Source organism: Grampus griseus (assembly GCF_964374135.1).
Source record: "Grampus griseus genome assembly, chromosome: 3".
Taxonomy (NCBI): domain Eukaryota; kingdom Metazoa; phylum Chordata; class Mammalia; order Artiodactyla; family Delphinidae; genus Grampus; species Grampus griseus.
Genome location: NC_139019.1, coordinates 30,677,712 through 30,699,078, shown reverse-complemented (window position 1 = coordinate 30,699,078; position 21,367 = coordinate 30,677,712). Strand labels below are relative to the sequence as shown.

At 40.5% G+C, this 21,367-nt stretch overlaps 1 protein-coding gene across 2 annotated transcripts in view; it reads right to left on the bottom strand.

The window, feature by feature from the left end:
* The window catches only part of WDR70 (WD repeat domain 70), a 312,051-nt gene that overhangs the window by 47,951 nt on the left and 242,733 nt on the right, over positions 1-21,367 (bottom strand). For both annotated transcript variants that reach the window (XM_082650638.1, XM_082650639.1), the window contains 2 exons: positions 3,524-3,623; positions 735-819 (listed from right to left, as the gene is read on the bottom strand). In XM_082650638.1, the coding sequence (XP_082506764.1) occupies positions 735-819; positions 3,524-3,623 (185 nt within the window). The remainder of the gene's footprint in view (positions 1-734; positions 820-3,523; positions 3,624-21,367) is intronic.

The window sequence follows — 21,367 nt, the reverse complement described above, 5'->3', positions numbered from 1 at the left end:
TGTCAGAGTTAGTGCTCTGAGATTATACAGCTTCCTCCATTTGCTGCTTCCATTACCTTCACACTCTCCTTGTTGGTCATTATTTAATACAGGTGAGAAATTTTATTTCTACCAAAATAGACATTTTTGCTTAGGCACCAATTGTAGGACTTAGAGATGAAATCCCAACCTCAGCTGTTTGCAGAAAAATCTTTAAAGCTTCAGTTATCAACTCAGTAGAATGCAGATAACAGTGTTCAGCTACCCAGAGCAAGACAGTTTGAATAAGTGACAGTTACCGAATTACTGATTGAAATGATGATAAGAAAAAATTGAGAAAATGACATATAATATTCAGTAACTATGAAGAATTGCTTTAATGGTAGGAGGATTCAAATTTTAAAAGAAAACAAAAGACAGGCCTACTCTGTCATTTATACACTATTAAAAGAACAATTCAACCCTTTAAAATGTTTTTACTACCCCAAGACCTATGTGTGCATACAATATATATATTCACACACACAAATACATGAACAGCCATGATTTCAACTTCAAAAATAGAATTTTATATTCTGAAGAATGTACGAAATGAAAGGAAAAATAAAAATTCATCTTTCAAAAAACCTATTTCAATCACTCTTCAAGTCCCTTTTCTAGAAAATGTAAGACACATACTATAAATTAACATGAAGATGAAAAAATTACTTGTCCATTCTCTTGTGCTTATCGAATATTAAAAATATGCTACTTACATTGGGAACATGGTGGGAAGACCCGAGGCTGAAAAAAGTGGCTTATTAAACTGTCGGATGTCCCATAATTTTAATGTATCATCACCTGATAGAGGAATGAGAAAGGAAAAAAAGAGAAAGTAAATTTTGCAAAAAAAGAACCAGCCCCAAGTTTAGAGTTTGCAAAACTTAGTGTATAACTATAAGAAAAGGAAGGGAGAGAGGGAGGCGGGGGAGGGAGGGAGAGAGAGAGAAAGGAAGGAGGCAGGAGGGAAGGGGATGCACATAACACATTTTACTTTTTAACTAGGGAGTTTGAGAGCCGTAGTTGTGAGAACAGTAGAAAGATACATGATAATGAACTAGCTTCCTAGAAATTACTTTCCAGATTGATGTAGCATCTGTAGGCTAGAAGGAACCCTGGAGAATCTTCTCTAAAAAGTGACTTTAGAGCAGATGGTAGTTTCCCTGTGGTATATCTGAACATAACTTGACTTCTTAAGAAGATATTAATTTAGCAACCACCAGGACTGAAAATAGTTCAGTTCACAACAGATTCTTTTTCCCACCAGTGTGTGGGTGAAACTATCCATTAACATTAATGAGAGTGAGCCAATGTGATTCCTTTCCCTCCAGTGTAACTCTGTCTGTGGCTATCATTCTTCACCTTGCTGGGGAGTATAGCTTTTCCAAACCATTTAAAGCATAATTAATATTCTTTAAAGAATCACTTTTGAAGTATTTCTATAGGGCTACTAACTAATTCCTGTTCACAATGAAAGCCAAAACTCATATAAGTAATATCTTTGCTGTCCTTTTTCCCCAGTGTCCGCAGCTGAGACCTGCCTCAACCCCCTGGGTCCAATAAGGAATCAGTACCAGATGCAAGTGGGGTGAGTGGAGAATTCAATAAAAATCCCCATTCTCTCCCCAGCAACCCTGACTGTGAAACCCAACTTTTGGCAGGTGCTCTAATCCACAACTGGCTGGATTGGAGACCTGCTTATACTGGAAGAACTTTGTTAAGACTAACCTTTTTGCTTTTAGTCTTTAAAAGAAGGTTACACATCCCCACAATCCTCAAACAATAAGAAAACATTAATCTGTATTAAATAGTTGAGTTAACCTGGCAGGTTCTGGAGCTAGCAGGAGCACCTTACAACACTCTGGGGACTCTGCTGAACAGAGAGACTTCCATCTGGTATACTCTATTCACTCAGGAAGGAGAATGGTGGAATACAGTATACATGTTCTGTAGACGACATGTTACCCAACAGCTAGTATAGGATGGAAGGGGAAGGTAAAAATTATCACTAAAATGGCTTTGACTGAAATGGAGTTAATCCTATACTTCTAAGGCAGTAATAACCAACTGGGTGGGGCTGGGCTATTTCAGAATCCTCCAGGAAGAATTTTCAAAGTACACTCCTCTGTTATTCCCCTCTTCTTTCCCCACTCTACCTTGGAGATTGGGGTATACCACTCTAGAGGTGTGAGAGTGAATGTGAGAATTTCCTAGTGGAGGATTTGTGATTTTGAAAATCTTCCCAAGGGATTCAGATACATTCTTGGGGTAAGAATCACTGATGTAAGTACAGAGTATAGTACATAGCCTTAATTAAGAGTCATCTTAGGACTCAAAGAACAGGTTAGAATTGATGAACCAAAACATATATTTTATACATATCCATCTTTGCCATGTATACCGTAAATAGAAAATACATGTGCATGTGATTTGATTTTCAAAATTATGTGAGGGTAGTTTGGGTATATCAATAGAAGGCTTCCTTGGAAGAAGGAGAATCTGGATAGAGCTCCCAAGGGTAAACGGGCATGGACCAGTTAAACTGAGGGGAGAGCTGTGCCAACTCTATGTTCCCCTCACTTCCATACCCTCTACATCAGGCTGTAAATTCTTTCAGGAAAGGAACCCTGCTATGATGTCCACAGTTTATGCCAAGCACCTAGCATAATGCTTAGCTCAGATCAGTTGCTCAATATACAGTAAAGTGAGTGAATGAATGACTAAACTCAGTGTTGCTAGATTAATTTGGCCTGTGGAATAAAGACTAAATCCTTTATGTGATATTTAAGGCTATCTGTAACACGGCTCCAACCTACTTATCTTGATTCTTTTCTCTCCCCACAAACGGGCCTATTGGAAGATCCTCAGTCACGCCCCATGCTTCCCCCTAATGCTTTGTTCATAAGCTGCCCTCACTATTTTATTATTTCCTTCTATCAGCATACTACTTATTCACGTGAGAAAGATTTAGCAAAAAGTTAGAAACAATCTGTATTCAATCATATGAGTGTGGATAGGTAAACTTACAATACGACCACACAGAATTACATAGCTATTAAAAAAAATAACATCCAGGTATACAAATTTTTTTAACTGAACTGAATTAGTGTTTGAACTGAAAAAAAATCAATGGTCAGCAAATAGAAGAGTTTGAAATACCAGACCCAGAACTATAAAATGATATAGAAAGAATATAGAATATCTACAAAAGTCCATAAGGTAGAGGCAATGGTCATCCTTGCAGGCTCCAAATGCTGATGGACTTTGGAGCTAAAATGAAAACTTAGGCAAAAAAGTACATATTTTCTAAATTTTACTTGATAATTTTAATAAAATAATGTTGCCAAGTTGGAAATGCATTTTAATGAAAATAACTAGACTGGCAAAGGTACATTAACAAAAGCACAGCTAGCTTTACTAAGCACTAGGATATTAGTGTGACATTTGTTAGAGTTACATACGATCATTTTATATATAGAAACATTTTAAAAAGCTTCTAACCTACCTCCACGAGAGGCAAGGACATTACCATCATAGGAAAAAGTCACGCAAGAAGTATCTGTGCCCGGGTCATGAGCTTGTTTATAGTGGAATTTAGGATGAACCTGTTTGCAAAGATAAGCAAAGTGTTAACATCTCATCTGAATTCAGATGAGAACATTTTTGTGGCAAGAATATTTTACTTTATCATCCAAAATATGATATATAGCTACATGAAAAATATTAATTTCACCTGATGATAGTTTTTTTATTTTGGAAAAAATTTCAAAGGGCTTTTTAAAACATCCATTTGCTTTAATAAGTGAAAAGAAGAGACAAGGTTAAGTTCTAGTAGGAGATATTTTTCAGACTGCCTTAGCCAGCTCTGAGCAACACAAGATTAGCACCACATTTAGTTCTTCTCATTATACTTATAAAGTTTTGGGGACCATTTCCTACAGTTATCTGAAAGAATAAATATAAATAAAAATGACAAATGAACATATTATTAACTCAAAAATATCACTGTATTCCTAGTATATGCCAGACACTGTGCACATGGTTGTAAGTCTTGAACTATCTTTAGTGTGCCTGTAGGATAATGTTGTTGTTGATGATGATGACGACAGCTAGCCGTTACACAATGCTTACCATACCCTAGGCACTATATTCTTTTACTAACTTGCCTATGGTGCTCACGTTCACTCTAGAAGATTATCTTCATTTTACAGGTTAGGAAACTAAGCACAGAGACTTAAGTACCTTGTCCAAAATCACAGAGCTAGTAAGTGGTCGAGCTAGGAGTTTGAACCAAAAAGCCTACCCTTAAACACTACCCTATACCCCCTCTCTACGGATGTATGTTATTAGTCTTTTTACTTGCAATGTCACTTCTAAACAGTTAATGACTTATAAAAGTAACTCTATTACACTCATCTTGCCACCCAGTTATGATTCAGTAACCAGAACAGGCCAAAGTACTAGGGAGTCAATTATCCCAGATCCACCAGGCTGGATAATTACACAGTGAATGGCCAGGGACATTACTAGTGATGACAGCATGTAGGTCTCTCCTGGCAGCCACAGGTATAGGAATACAAATGACCCATCTCCATCAATTTGCAGCAACCATAACAAAGAATGAATCACAAAACAGAGCTCACGTACATTAGCCTCCCCATAATATCCCCAACACTCCATCACTGAGCTTTCACCAAAAAGTTTCCAGTAATGAGGACACACTACCTCACAAAAGCAAGCCTTCAAAAAAAAAAAAACTGTATATACTGAGTTAAAATTGTCTTCTCAAATACATCACTTAACTCGGACCTTCTGTTTTAATAAGGACCAGAGCTTCCTTGGCCTTCTGCGGAACTGTTACACTCAGATTTCTTTTCACTACATTCCTAGGTTAGTTCTAATGATTCTTGTGTCCCACTGTCACAATTTAAATTTAAATAATTTTTCAGAAGGTTAAATGGTAATAAATAAATAATAAAATTGTCTTCTCTCTTCCTCCATGTGACAGTCTTAGAAATTTATATTAAAGACAGTAATCATGCTTCCTCTTTTCATGGATATAAATAATTCATTGATTCATCTTTTTTTTTTTATATTGGGAATCAACTGTATGGCAGATACATGGGTTAGCAGGGAAACACAGATGTGCCGAGATAAACATGGCTTCTCTTCTCAGAGGTGATAGACGGTCCCCCTGAAAGGACACAGATAAGCAAACAAAGTGACAAGTGGTACAGTGCGGAAGTATAAGAGTAATTTGAGAGCACTAAAGAGAGGTTCTTAATCAGAGCATGAGAAGAGAGGGAAAAAAAGAGGGGCAAAAAGAAATCAGAGACGCAGTGGATAAAGTAAAAGTTAGCAGACGAAGGAGCAGGATGCAGGGTCTAGAAAGGCTATTCCAGTCAGAGGGTACTCACTGCATTGTGGTAGCAGAATTTTGAACCCCATGACCTCTGCGATCGCTGGTGTTATGCCCATGAATACGTTACTCTACTTAGCAAAAGGGACTTTGCAGGTATAATGAAGGTTATTAGTTAGCCCATAGGGAGATTATGTCCTGGATTACCCAGGTGGGACTGAAGAGTCACATGAGTCCTTAAAAGCAGAGTTTTCGGGACTTCCCTGGTGGCTCAGTGGTTAAGAACCCGCCTGCCAATGCAGGGACATGGGTTCGAGCCCTGGTCCGAGAAGATCCCACATGCCGTGGAGCAGCTAAGCCCAGGTGCCACAACTACTGAGCCTGTGCTCTAGAGCCCGCGAGCCACAGCTACTGAGGCTGCATGCCACAGATGCTGAGCCCACGCTCACCAACTACTGAAGCCTGCGTGCTCTAGAGCCCCTGTGCTGCAACTACCAAGCCCAGGTGCCTAGAGCCTGTGCTCCGCAACAAGAGAAACCACCTCAAGGAGAAGCCGGTGCACCGCAACGAAGAGTAGCCCCTGCTCGCTGCAACTACAGAAAGCCCACGCACAGCAATGAAGACCCAACGCAGCCAAAAAAAAGAAAAGCAGAGCTTTCTCCTGGCTGAGGACAGAGAAGGAAGCCATAAAGACGTGCCAGAAGAGGAAGAGAGATTTTAAGAATGAGAAGCGTTTGACATGCCACTATAGACTTAAAAGATGTATCAAAGAAACAGGGATCTGAACATGGGTTTTAACTGCATAGGTCCACTTATGCACAGATTTTTTTTCAATAAATACATAGTACAGTACTACATGATCTGTGGTTGGTTGAATCCACAAATGTGGAACCATGGATATGGAGGGCAGACTGTAAAGTTATATGTGGATTTTCAACTGCTCGCAGGGTGGCGAGAGGAGTGTGTGTTGGTGCCCCTAACCCCACACCTCCCCACGTGTTCAAGGGTCAAGTGTACTTTGACTGTAGCCTGGTGAAACCCTAAAACCCTAAGAAGAGAATCCAACCATACTATGTCAGGCTTCTTACCTACAGAAATTGTGAAATGATAAACTGGTGGTTTTGTAAGCCACTAAATTTGCGGTACTAATCTGTTACTAAGCGATAGAAAACCAACACACGCATATTGGAAGGCCTGAAGGGAAAGGAGCTGGTTGATTCCAAGAACTAAAAGAAGTTAATCACGTCTAAGAGGAAAAGGACAGGTGAGAGGTGACATAAGCAGGACCCAGATCACGGCTTGTAGGCCATGTTAAGGGCTTAAATTTTATCCTGAAGGTAAAAGGAGTTGCTAAAGGATTTTACACAGAGGAGTAGTAGTGTGACTAGGTTTGCTTATCTTTAAAAGATCATTCTTGGACACATGGAGAATAGATTGAACATATTTTTTTTTTTCCTCAGAAAAGCAGAACTCCGCTACTAATCTCAATAAGGAAAATATGCCACTTAGTTATATTTCAACAACTTATCAACTCCTAAACTCTAAATAAAGCTTTTGAAAGATACTACAGTGGTAAAAGTTTACCAGAAAGTCCTATACTTACATTTGGCCTCTCAGTGAAATTAATTTATTTGTTTTAAATGTTTTATTTATTTTTAATGCTAATAAATACATATATACATCTTAACAGAAGGAAGACCCATCACTTCATGAATTACCAGTAAGGTAATGTGGTATAGCAAAAAGAGCACTGGTCCAGGACTAGGAGATATGAAATCTGGACTTAGTTCAGTCAAAAACTAGCAGTATGACTCAGGACAAATTACTTAGCCTCTCCAGATCACAATTTTATCTTCTGTAAAGTAAATGGATTTGAACTAGATGACTAACTGATCGACTAACTGATCAAATGTACTTTTTATTATTAATAGAGCAAAATAGATCATGAATACCAATATTCTAAAATATAAATACACACACATATATATAGATATGTACATATCATGTACCAGTCAGGTGGGATAAAGAGCCTTAAAAGCTGCAGAATCCAAAGCAATCATATCACGTACACTGCCGCACGAGCCCAAGAGCAAGCAGGTAGTTCCACTTCGACTGAGATTTTATGTCAAGTGTGCTCTTCAATTATTAACTTCACTTTAACCAGTAACAAAAGTTTATTCCAATGAAATAAAACGGATAGCCAGAGGAGATCTTAAATTTGCATAAAACATCAATATTTGGACAGTCTGTGATGAAAAATACCCTCACATTTTGAAAACAAAGTCAACCTGACTGAAAAACACTTCTGGCATAATATGGGAAACCTAAAACTGCAACTTCTCCTTTAATTCCTTTTATAATCATCCTAGGCAAAGAACATGATTCTTTAGGGAAGTTGAGATTATTAACTCCTTTATATAGGCTTCCTATTCTTAGGAGTGCCTTATGTTAGATTTGGAGAACATCAAGTGTCAAATATTCAGAGTGATGGGGAATGCAAGCACAAAAACCTAGAGTTTTAAAGGCCCTCTCTGAGCTCATACAGTACAAACTGTCCCTTCTCAGCAGATGGTCATAGAGCCTCCAGCTGTACAGAACTCATTACACCACAAGCAACAACAGTACGTTTGTCTGGGTGGCTCTAATTGGCAACACCTTTCTTAAACTGGGTCCAAGCCTCCCTCCTTCTAACATCTACTTATGAGTCCTGGTCCTGCCTTCTGTGGCTATGCTAATTCTAGTTTTTCCTCTCTAAGGAAGTATGTCAAATTCTCAAAGAAAAATATGACGCCTAGCCCAAAGTCTTAAATATACCACTTTCTGTAATTCTAAATAATCTAAATATTCTATGGTGGTAACAGAGGTCAGTGAGTTTACATCCAGCAGCTAGCTAGATCCCAATATCTTTCCATTGCTCTAGTGTGTATCTATCAATGCAAGAGGAAAGACAGCCCTCAAAAGGATCAAAACATGTTTTGTAATCAATAAAACAGTGGAATAAACTATTTTAAAAAAGCGAGAATTTAAATAAATTTCTGGGCTGAAAATAGGAGAAAATTTAGTGGAAAGAATACTGGTTTTAGAGCCAAGCCAACTTGACCTAAAATTTTAGCTTATTACATTTAGTTTGACCCTGGCCAAGATGCTTAATCTTTCTGTTTCACAGTTTATTAATCTTTCAAGTAACATGCCCTACACATCTTCCCACTCTTACTCTTTTTCCCCAACTCCCAATGAAACTGAGCTGCATTTGACCTACTATCGCCCTGCCTTGTGTCAATGCCACACATTTATTTATTCAGTCTATAGTGGGCACCTCCTCTCAGAACGTTGCTGAAATGCAACTATGCTTCCGAAACACAAACTCCGAGAGCAAGATGAAGCAAATGCTAGGCTAACAAACTAGGTGTACTAACATTTAACTGTCCTCTCAAATCTACTCTTAGGTCCCCCTAAATAGATATAAATTTTCTTTTGCATTAAGAATCTATTTTCAAGCTTCGTTATAATCAAGCAATTCCAATCAATTCTATATTTTCAATCACATGTTAGGTTTACTTACCATACCAGGATTAAAAATATTCCAGGATTTTTTTAAATGCCAAGATTAAAAAACAGAATAGATATAGGTCCAGACTGAATATAATTTCCTCCTGTTCCTCTGATTTTGGAGATCTGTAGTAAGGATTATGAGAGTAATGTACACAAAAATATAGGAACTGTCATAGAAAGGTACTTTGCAATTTCCTATGCCCATGAAGGCTTCATTTTAATAAAAGGAAATTAGACAATAAAACCTCTGTAAAAGATTCTGTGATAATCAAATTAATATACTGTATGAAAATATGGTATAATGATAAAAAGCACAAAGGGTGGAATCAGACTGGTGAGTTCAAATCCAGGCTTCACCACTTATCATCTTGGGCTAATCTATTAAACGAGATTAATAATAGTACCCACTCCATAAACTGCTAGGAGAATTTAATGAGGTAATGCAAGTGTGTCACACTCCTTTGCAATACAACTTTGCTTTGCTTTTCATCAATATGTGGCATGTATTTCTTTACACCTTGGGTCTGGGTATGGACAGGTGACTTGTTTGGGATTATAGGACATGTAGCCAAGAAAATGTGCCTCTCAGACTTCCCACTGTGTAAAGCATAATGACTAGCACGCTCACTACCTGTGTGACAAGCCAGGCTTTCCACGGGCTCCTCTTCACCAACGACTGAGCACGGGGGAGAAAGGACTCCTAATTAGCCTGGCTGAAACATTCTGGGCATTGTGCTACAGTCTGAGACTCTTTCTGTACAATCCTCTTTTTCTTTTCTTTTAATATGACGGTTTTATTGAGATATAATTCACACACCACGGAATCTGTCCACTTTACGTATGCAGTTCTATGTTTTTCAGTATTTTCAGAGAACTGAGCAATCATTACCTCAGTCAATTTTAGAACATTAGGATCACCCCCAAAAGAAACCCCATACACATTAGCAATCACTCCCTCTTTTCCCTAATCTGTCAGCCCTAAGCAACTACTAGCCTAGTTTCTGTCTCTCTATATTTGCCTATGTGAAGATTTCAAATAAATGAAATCATACAATATGCTATCTTTTGTAATTGGCTCCTTTCACTTGGCATAATGTTTCTGAGGTTCATCTATGTTGTAGTATGTTTCAATACTTCATTTCTTTTTATTGTCAAGTAATGCTCCATTGTATGGATGTACCACATTTTATTATCCGTTTATCAGCTGACGGACATGTAACACTCCTTTCTTTCCTTTCTCTTTCTTAGGGGTATGGCCTACATCATGCTCTCTTCTCCAGCCTTCTCAGGCTCCCTCACCCCCATTCCCTTGACAGGCCTTTCCCCAAGAATTCTCTTATATGTTTAACCCTATCTTGGTGTCTGTTTCTCAGAGGAACCAGACTATCACAAGTGGCACCTGGTGTGATCCAACAGCACAGGTGTTAAGATCAAAATCTAGGACTGCCTCCTTCATGGGTAAAGAAGACACTGTCCTGAGTGGACTGTGGAGCACAGATACACTTGAGCACTTGGTTGCGGTCCAATTGCTACAGATTTCACTGGAGGTGAGCTGGGAAAACTTCCTAGTACAGGGGACTGTCCTTGCGGGAAAAACACTTTAGGCATTTAAAAATATATGGGAGGAAGGGCTTCCCTGGTGGCGCAGTGGTTGAGAGTCCGCCTGCCGATGCAGGGGACACAGGTTCGTGCCCCGGTCCGGGAGGATCCCACATGCCGCGGAGCGGCTGGGCCCGTGAGCCATGGCTGCTGGGCCTGCGCGTCCGGAGCCTGTGCTCCGCAACGGGAGAGGCCACAACAGTGATAGGCCCGCGTACCGCAAAAAAAAAAAAAAAAAGAAAAAAAAATATATGGGAGGAAGATACCTACAAAGACAATAGTGTTGGCTGGTTAGTGCTAAGTCATTATCCCTGCAGAGGAGCAATGAGAAACTGAGCACCATTAACAGTTAAAGACTAAATGGAAGAGCCAGAGGGCCCCTTTAGTAGCTTTCAAAGAAGCCCTCATCTCCTGCAGTGGAAGACCAGACACAGCTGAGCAACAAACAAAAGCGATCTGGTAGTTTGACTTACAGAGCTCCAGAGATACCTAAATGCTCAGCCAAGGCGTGTCTATTATTCTAAGGCAGGGCTCTAGCTGGGAAAACCTGAGACTCTGAAACACAAGAACAGGATATCTGGATGGATGTCTATAAGATGCTAGATCTGCAGATGCCCCTGAACCCTCACAGCCTACGGTGGTGGCCCACCCTTGCCTAGTAAGAGCTAGCAATTCCTTTGGGTTGGAAGATGCTACAACTGCTCCTCCCCCACAAGGCAGCAGTAACTTCTCTTAGGACATGCCCCTACCTCCTCTTCTGGCTTCTGCGTCAATACCTAGTGCCGAATCCCAGTATTACTCAGCAGGAGAAGTGGCTGGAAAGAGATTACACACCAAAAGAGACGCAGCTGCTGGCAGGAGCCATTAAGTACCTGGAGTTTGGATTTTGAGGATCCTTAATCAAGGGGGCTTTCATCAGCAGGATTCATTGATTTGGGGCACATTTTTGTACAAGGTCCCCAGGGGATGGGGCAAACCTGCTGCAAGGATGCTATAGAGGCCTGGAAAAGTGATGGCCAATGTTGAGTAAAATAAAAACACCCCAATTGTCCTGGCAGACAACAGAGAAGAGAATAAAAAGGCTGGGGGAAGTGGGCATCCTGGGATGGATATATTGTGTCAAGTCAGAAAATACAGAATATTCTTTTTCATGGGAGAGCCCAGAAGAAGTACCATTCACCAAGGCCACCAGGAATATACAGGTGAGAGGGAGCCAGCATCACCAAGGAGTTCAGTTCAGCATCACCAAGAAGTACCATTCACCAAGGTCTCCTCTGCAGCCCAGGGCTAACCTCACTGAGCTGGGCCATTAATATCCATGGGGATAATGAGGCCCAAAGTAATAAAAGCTAAGTTGCAGTGCTTTATTGCTAGAAGCCAAGAGGCTGCAACATAATGACTGACAAGATCAGAGAGGCAGCCAAGGGGGCTTGATGTGCAGAAAAATGTGGAGATGGTTAACAGAACATGGCATTCCTAGGGGCAGAAGAGATGGGCAGACAGCAAAGGTACTGCTTAGTATCTACAACCAAAAAGATAAATGGAGGAGCAGGAAGCTGAGGGTGGTGACCCCAATAAAAAGTCATGATCCCTGGCTCTGTTCCCATACCTGACTCTATTTTCAGATCAGGAACTGATTGACTACAGAGGTAGCCAGGTTCCTAAGAGGAAGGACAGTGCTACTCAGTGGGGCAAGAATTCTTCTCCTAGTCCTTCCACAAAGGGATTGTTGACTACAGACTTAATCAAGTAGTAGTCCTGATTATAGCTGCTATGCTAACTGAGACAGCAGCATAGCTAGAGCAGATTAATAAAGCCTTGGGTTGACTTAGGCTCAAGGAGTTCCCACTGGCCTGGCCAAAGCTTTCTTAGAACTGTGCTGAAGTCTGAGATTCTTCCTAGCCAACCCTCCTTGATTCCTTCCCTCTTTCCTTCATAGGAGTCAGACCTGCATCACTATCTGATACTCTCTAGCCTCCTCTGGCTCCCCACACACTTTTCCCTTTCAGGAGTTTTAGCAATAAATCTTCTACACATCTTAGCATCTGCTTCTCAGAGAACTCTAACAGAGGACATGAGCAAATAAGACACAAGCAGAGACCTGGAAAGGCATATACGTTGGGACTTGCTCTCTTGCTGCTTTTGGAACCTAGCCACCTTGTGAAAAAGCACAAGATGCTCTCCGGATGACCAGAAACATGTGTCCAGTCATCCCCATAGCACCAGCTGACATCTGGCCAACAGCCTGACATGTGGGTGAGGCCATTCTAGACCATCCGGCCTTGACTGAGCTGTTAGTTAACTGCAGATGCAATAGAGAACCCAGAAGAAATCAGCCAAGCCAGTTCAGACCAGAAATACTGCCCCACTGACCCAGAGAATCTTGAGAAATAATTAACGTTTGTTATTTTAAGCTACTAAGTTCTAAGGTAGTTTGTTATGCAGCAAAAGTTAACTAATGCAACACATGAAGGATGTGAACAGTGCTTGGCAGATAGTAAACATTATATAAGAGTTTGTCATTATTGTAAGTCAGACGATACCACAGAAGCATTGATAACGTTTTAAGAAGGTTAATTCTCGCTCCCCTACCTTAGCATTCTACCAAATAATATCCACCATAAACCTGTCCTGCAACCCTATAATTAAAATTAATTCAACTTTATCAGGTCTTGTACTTTATATAATTACGCTCCTCTCTTGCCTTTTTGCATCTGCCTGTGAGACCAAAAGTTCTCTCTAGCAATGTTTCTTAATCCTCGCTGGGTTTGCTTCAGATAACCACTGTCTCTAGGTAGCTGTAGTCTGTTTTCAACTAGTTGCAGCCATTTCTTTTATATACTCTTTGACACTCAGACAATGATTCCAGAAGACAGTATTAGAGAAGTGAATGCTTGGAAACAGCTCATTCTTGAAGGACACAGAAGGGAGGGTTGTGTGTTTAAACTGCTTTTCTTTATGTTACGAAATGAGAGCTCTTTCCCCACATTTCTGATCCTTTCTTTCAAGTAGGTCAGCTTCAGATTATTTCTTTCCCAGGCACATCATCTGAACTCTAAGAACCCCAATGAGTCTTAGAGTACAGTATAATATGTTATGTATCACATAATCATGGTGCTTAAAAGATGAACATAATAAATATAGCAAATGAAACTCTGAACTTTTGAGCATGTTTCAAGAAACAACATATTTCATAGCAAGTTGACAGTTTCCAAGTTTCTAACTTTTTTAAAAAAGATAATTATGTTCCAGCCAAGATGTTTTCTCCTTCCCTCATTCCTTTCTTCTCTCTCCCTCCCTCCCTTCATTTTTTAAAAATAATTTAAAGACAAAAGACAATGACATCTGACAAAGGTTTCTGAAAAGTCCATTCGTCATCCCCCATAAAATAAAAGTGTGATAATAAAATTTTTAGGATCCACATTTACAATGTCAACCACATTTACTGAGGACTCATTATACCCACAACACAGATACATAAATGAAGAGATGATGTGGAATTTTCTTGAAATGATTCACAAGTTGGGAAAGGAGAAGAAACACTTAAGACCTCTTATTCTTTCATAAAACATTTACTGCATCAAGTATAAGCCAGGTTTAAAGGGCATCAAATGACTAAGAACTGGCCTCTGCCATAATGGGGAAGCTCACGGGAAAGGTGGGGTGGGGTGGGGTGGGGGGCTCGGGGACAGGGAGGGAGGGAGGGAGGGGGGAGGCGGGAATGAGCATTTATGACCAGAGATGAACTCTTCAGCAGGATTCTCCACTCTTGGTCCAGGTTCACTGTTGCAACCACTATGATTTCAGAAAACTCCTATGACTTAGCATTTATTTTTCAACTGTATTTGGCAAAGATATAGCCCAGCCTTCATTCATAACTCGACAATGTTGCAATTACATGCTTGTTTGGTCATCTCAAACCAGGTGACTGCAGTGTGTGACTACCTAGGGCTCTGTGTGATGACCAGCTGGAAGCTGCAGCTGCAGGAGAAAGCTCAGACACTGAGATGTGTGAGTCACAGGCAGAATATGATGCCACTGCTCTGGAATCTTCTGGCTCCCCGTGTGCTTGCAACTTGAAATTCAAGGTGTTTACTTTAGTCTATAAAACAAACCCCTTATGGCTAAGGCACAAGTTACCTTCACATTAATCTCCCTTCTTATAAACCCGAGCTGAGATCAGCCGGTATCCCAGTTAGGCACTCGAGATTTATGCTTCAGAAATCTGGATGCAAAAAAACGTTAAAGCCCTACAGAAAACCCAAGCTTTCAGAATTTCAAGAAGGCACGAAATGAAACTTTGGACTTTGAGACTCCATTTCTAACCTTTGAGACATCGTACAGAATCATTTAAAGACGGGGATTAATATTATTATCTTATTAGAGCATTTAAATATCTGGTATATTTTACTACTGTGATTTTAGGCAAAGTATAATTTTACTGGGGGAAAAAAATGAGGCAATACAGAATCTCATATGATATTTTGTAGGTCTCTAAATGAGGATATCACCGAAATCACCAAGAGGAATGATTTAAGAAGAAAGTGCTTCTAAAGAGACAGCCCCAAAGCAGGATTTCCCAGAGGATGCTTTGTGTAACATCATCAGATCCAGGGGTGGGGTGGAGGGGTGCAGGTCGTTCTACAGCCAAGCAAGCCTGGGAAGCTAGAGTTTATTTGTATACCATGGCCTTGTCTTGAAGATTCACAATGCACATTAGTATATTAAAAGCCAGAGTCTTTTAAGTAGTAGTCCTAGAATAAATCAACTTCTCTAACATTTCCAAAGCTTATTTGACTGTGGAACTAGTTTTTTTTTTCCTTCTTCTTTTCAGAAAGTACTTACTAACACTAATAGAATTAACATTCGCTGGACCTTAATTGGAGAAATATATATCTAGAGCAAAGATCAGTAAATTTTTTCTGGAAAAGTCCAGAGAGTAAATATTTTAGGCTTTGAGGACTATAAAGTCTCTGTTGCAACTCTTCACTTCTGCTGTTATAGTATGAAAGCAGCCATAGACAATAAACAAATGGATTAGGCTGTGTTCCAACAAAACTTTATTTACAAAAAGAGGTGGCAGGCTGGATTTGGCCCGTAGTTTGCTGACCTCTGATCTAGACAGGACAAAAATCTTAGGGAAAGGCACTCTATTTGTAAAATCATTTGCATAAACTGAAGGCTTCCTTGTGATTCATAATACTTTTAACTTGTAATGCTAACGGTGGTGGCAATAGTAATAGTAACAACAGGTACATTTATTGAACATGCTGATACTTAGCGCAGTAAAAGAGAACATTTTCTAATTTCATTCTTAAAACAAGCCTAGTGTCGTGTATGTCATTATTATCTCATTTTACAACCAAGAAAACTGAGGCTTAGTGAGGTAACTTACCCAAAGAGATATGACTAATAAACTGTCAGAGCAAAAACTCAAACCCTGATTCTAACTCCAGAAACTGTACTCTTTACTAAAACACCTCTTATTTATTTATTCATTTATATTTACATTTACAGCCATGTTTTAAACCAGGCTTCTTTTGCATGTGTGTAGATTATTATAGTAATGGCTCTAAATGAATTGCATCTCCTTATACTCCTAGGAAGGGCAGTGTAAGGAGAGAGAAGGATAACATAAAGTAACTTTTTTCTCCTTCAGACTACATAATACTTTTTTTTACACTACTACAGATTTCTGGAAAAGAAAAATTCTATTACAAATTCCATCTAAGGGAGCCTTTTATCCATGCAGGGGCAGAGAAAATCACAAATCAGTCATTTTTTTCACCTCCTCTAGTCCTGATCAATGGGATCTGGGACATGATAATGCTAGCTAACATTTAGCGGGCATTTACTCTGGGCTAGATACTGTCCTTAAGTGCACGGTATGTATTAACCCCCTGAATCCTCCAACAGCCTTATGAGGTAAGCACTATTATATCCCCATTTTCCAGGGAGGGCACGGTGGGGCAGAAAGGTAGATCATGCGGTCAGTAACTGGCAGAGCCAGGATTTGAACCCAAGCAGCCTGGCTCCAGGGTCTGCACTTTTAACCACCATTATACTCATACTCACTCATGGCTCTTCTGACTTCAGGCTCCCTCCACTCTGGCCCTCATTTGCAACTAAGGTGGACCTGGCATCTGTGCAGCACCCTTGTTCTTTCCTTTACTAAACCAGTCCTCTCCCCGACCACCAGGGCAATTTGAAGGCGAAAGGTGGGAAAGTGCAGCAAGGGAGTGAAGTACGGGCTAGTGGGTGAGCACTGCACCAGTTTCTGGAAACAGATAAAACCACTGTCCATGACCAAACCCGGTTCCAGGTCACTAGCTCAACTCAGTCTATAAGCATACGCTGATTAGCCTTTACTCAAGAAGATCACACCAAGAGTCCCTGAAGTAATTTAAAACTTGGTAAATAACACAAGATACAACTAGCAATGAGGAAATCCTACTAACTGCTGTGGATCTCCTTAGCTGCCCTTTGTATGATGTTACCTTTTCTCCTCCATCTTTACTCTTAAGCTTGGGGTAACAGGAGTTAGGATCTTAGACTGTCTATAACACGTAAAAAAACACAAATGTGAACACAAGTGCAGCTTTCAATTCAGCTCTTTAATTGAGGAGGAACTTGAAAGCCACTATGCCAACACCGGAAGCACAGGGCCGTGGAATGACCTGCCTAGACAGGAGGGAAAGCCCAGCGGTCCCCCCTTTGAAGTCCAGCTGCCTGAGATTCACTGGCAGCCAACCTTCAAAGAGAGCCGATGCTTCCTTCCCTCAGCCTGGCTGCCAAGCTTCCCGGGCAGCTGGGCAGATTTAGCCACTCTCTGCCCAGCTGTCTGTGAACTCTGGCAGCCAGTTCAAGAGAGGGCTAGAGAGGCGGTGCAGGAGGGAGGCGGAGGGGGAGGGAGTGGTGCGAGCAGAGGGTGGCGGCCCAGTGGCGCCAGGGCAGAGAGGATGCTGGGTTTCCTTGGAGCCAACCTTACCAGTGTCAGTCGAAAGACTAAGCCTCCAAGGGGAGAACAATCCAACGCCACGACAAAGCAACTTTTGAGTGAGCAGAGAAATTTCAAATACTTTCCTTCAAAAGCTGAGCGAATCTCAGATGTACCCTCCTATACACAGCCCAGTTGTTGCAGAAAGCAGTCCAATCTCTACATAGGGATGCAGGGGACAAAGCTAAGGTCAAGAATCAAAAAGGCACAGTCCTTTACTAATTTTGATTTTCCAGCAGTGTGAGTTTATGCTTCTTGGGGACTTTTGGGGTTGTTTGCTGGGTTTGTTGTGGCAACCCCCTGGCAGCCAATAGCTGAAACCACTTATCTGTTTCTGCGCCTGTGCAGCAGATGCTTGGAGAAGACTGGCTCACTTGACATAAACATCACCAGCGTGTTGTTATGTTTATCCTCTGGAACCATATGCTTGAAACAGAGAATAGTGTGTGTTATCAGCTGCAGGTACAAAAGGAATGTAGAACAGTTCTACTGGTGACAGGAAACTTTCGAAAGAAGTCTAACGAAGAACAAGATCTTAAGTTCGGTAAAGCAGGAGGCTATGAAAGTGACTAACATATAGAAAAATGGAAACAAAAGAATTGAAGGGTCATGAACAGAGGAGTAAATCATCAGATCTACATGGAGATGGAGGAGAGGAAGACTGGAAGCCAGAGGAAGAATAATGATAAATTTCATGAAATCTTTCCTCTAGCTTTGTACAATTTGGTTAGGAAAGAAATGCATGGATGAGCTTGTACTGTGCACCATGACAATGTGAGGGCAAGATCTAGTAAGTATTCACATAGACTACTGTATTAAGTCACTAGCTACAAACATCCTCCTCCCTGCTCTCTAGATCTCTTTGAAACTGTGTGACACAGCAGCCAGCATTAAGTACAGTGATATCAAAGACATACAATCTGAAACTTATTATCTAACTTTAAAAGTGTAACACTAAGCCTATAGAAGAAGCCCCAATTAATATTTGCTGAAAGTAGTCCAACTGTTTATTCACTGTTTTTTTTTTTTTTTTTTTTTTTTTTGCAGTACACGGGCCTCTCACTGTTGTGGTCTCTCCTGTTGTGGAGCACAGGCTCTGGACACGCAGGCTCAGCAGCCATGGCTCACGGGCCCAGCCACTCCACGGCACGTGGGATCTTCCCGGACCGGGGCACAAACCCGTGTCCCCTGCATCGGCAGGCGGACTCTCAACCACTGCGCCACCAGGGAAGCCCCTATTCACTCTTTCTACAAATATTTGTGGCATCCTTGCCATGTGCAAGGCACTAATGCTAAGTGTTGCAAGTGAGCAACAGATTAGTAAAATGGCTCCTTTCTCTCCAGGAGATCTGTCTAGAAAGGGAGACAAACATAAAGACAAATATTCGCACTGCGTTCTACAATAAATAATGGCAGTATCCACAAACTATATAGTAAACCCACAAAATAAAGGTTAATTCTACTATGATAGCATAATGGTGACCGGTTGGAAGTGGAGGAAAGAGAAATCAGGTAAAGCCTGGGGATGCTTGACCGTTCTCTTAGAAGGTTAAGGAGGAGGTCACTAGGAATACAAAAAAAATTTTTTTTACTCCCCTAGAGGGCTCAGAATATAAAAGGCTCAGAAGTGTGAAACAGCACATCGCTTTTGGAACTACAGGTGGTACTACGAAGGGATCAGTAGAACATAAGACTGGAGAGCAGGAGGTCAAATCATTAGTGGCTTCATATGTGTTATGGAGTTTTTATCTGTACCTATGGGCAATGTTGAGCCTCTGAAGGGTTTTAAGGAGAGAGGAGTAATATGATCATACCTGTATTTTGAAAGATTGCCCTGCAGCAGTGGGAAATATAAACTGGAAAAGGGAAGACTGAGGGCAGGGAGAAGAGTTAAGAAACACCTGCAGTGGTCCAGGTGAGAACAGGTGGGGCTTGCAGCTGAGTGATGGAGGAGTATGTCTGAGAACAATTTAAGTTGCATTCAGTGACTTTGATATGGGCAGTTGCAGTGAATCTGTGAAGTGGACACAGCAAATATCGGGTACTCTGGGTAGAAAACTGACAATGAAAGAAGGAAGAGTTGGAGAAGGCTTTTGTTAAATCACATAAATAAGAAGCAGAAGCTTGAGCATATTTTCTAGGAGCCAGTAGGGATGAAAAGGATAAAAACACAGGAAAGGGAGTAACTGATAGAATTACGTCTCAGAGGAAGCAGGAAGAATGTGATCAAGTGCACAGGTGGAAGGATTAGTGAGGAACGAGAAGAGAAAGACCTCTTCCTTGGAGACTTCAAGGAAGGAGGCTGAGAGACCAAGGAGGTCTGAACACAGAGACACATTTATACATATAAGGGTGAAAAGTCTGACAGAAGTCCAACCTAGTGTCCTTACTTTTCCATGTTAAGGAGGGGAGTTGACTGACTAGGGAGCAGGGGGTTATAAAATGGGCCAGAGAAGAGCTGGGAAAGTTTGAAAATACCCGATGAGATGAAATGACAGAGATGACAGGAAAAAGGAAGAGATTACCAAAGGCAAGGAGGGCCAAGAAGAAAATGTATATCATAAATCTGGAATGGTAGCACCCTGAAAACCTGTGGGTTTTATCAGGTTGGACTTAGAGCTAGTGAGGAAGCAAAGGAACCACACACGCTCCTGGGGTTGCTAGGTAGAAAACAAAAAATAAAGCACCGTTAACAATGCTGGTAAAATGTATACTGCAGAAGTCAAATGATCTTTTGCCTTTTCTCCAAGGACTATGCCCCAGAGTTAATTGATTTAAATTTCAGTTTTGGCCCCCAAAATCAAAGTTGAGGTCAATGTAATGCAACTTTAACTTGGCAGCTCGATTACAAAAGTAAAACTTTCTCCCCTTTTTAAAATGTACACTTTATTAAAGAAGATGCCTTCACAACTAAAAACGATAGTATAAATATTTTACTTATTCTCAGCATAACATTAACTTCTTCAAAAAAGCAGGAGTTCCAATTTCACTCACCAGAGAAATCCATTTGAAGCGAATATTTACTGGGTGCCTTCAAGGTGCCTGGCATTATGCCATGCTTGTAGGAACAGATACAAAAACACAATCCTGCCTTCAAGATGATTATGCTCTAATTCACATTCTAAGTATTTAAGTAACTTTTTTTTTTTACCTGTTTAAAAAACTTACATTTCCTTGTTTTAAAATGTCTTACATTTCCTTGTTCATTACATTTGTTAATGATCCTGGTGATGCCACTCTTTCAAATAAAACCACAAAAATGAACACTGACCAAGTAGTAACTGTCAGAGAAAAATAATTTTTAAAAAAACTATTTTCAACCATATACTATCACTTATATGTGGAATCTAAAATATGACACAAATGAACCTACCTACGAAACAGAAACAGACCCACAGACACAGAGAACAGACTTGTGGTTGCCAAGTGGGGAGGGGTGTTGGGGGAGGGAGTGGTTGGGAGTATGGGGTCAGCAGAGGCAAACTAGTACATAGAGGATGGATAAGCAGCAAGGTCCTACTGTAGAGCACAGGGAGCTATATTCAATATCCTGTGACAAACTGTAATGGAAAAGAACATGAAAAAGAACGTATATAGATGTATAACTGAATCACTCTGCTGCACAGCAGAAATTAACACAGCACTGTAAATCAACTATATTTCAATAAAATAAATTTTTAAAAAGTATCTTCATTTCTATTTTAATTTGAAGAAGAAAGAATGTGGAAGAAACAAACAGGAATTTATAACAACCTACACACATTCAAGAAATTAGGGATTTCCAGCTTTTCCTAATAAACTAAAAGACCTAACCCCCCTTATTTCCACATTACAGCAACAGG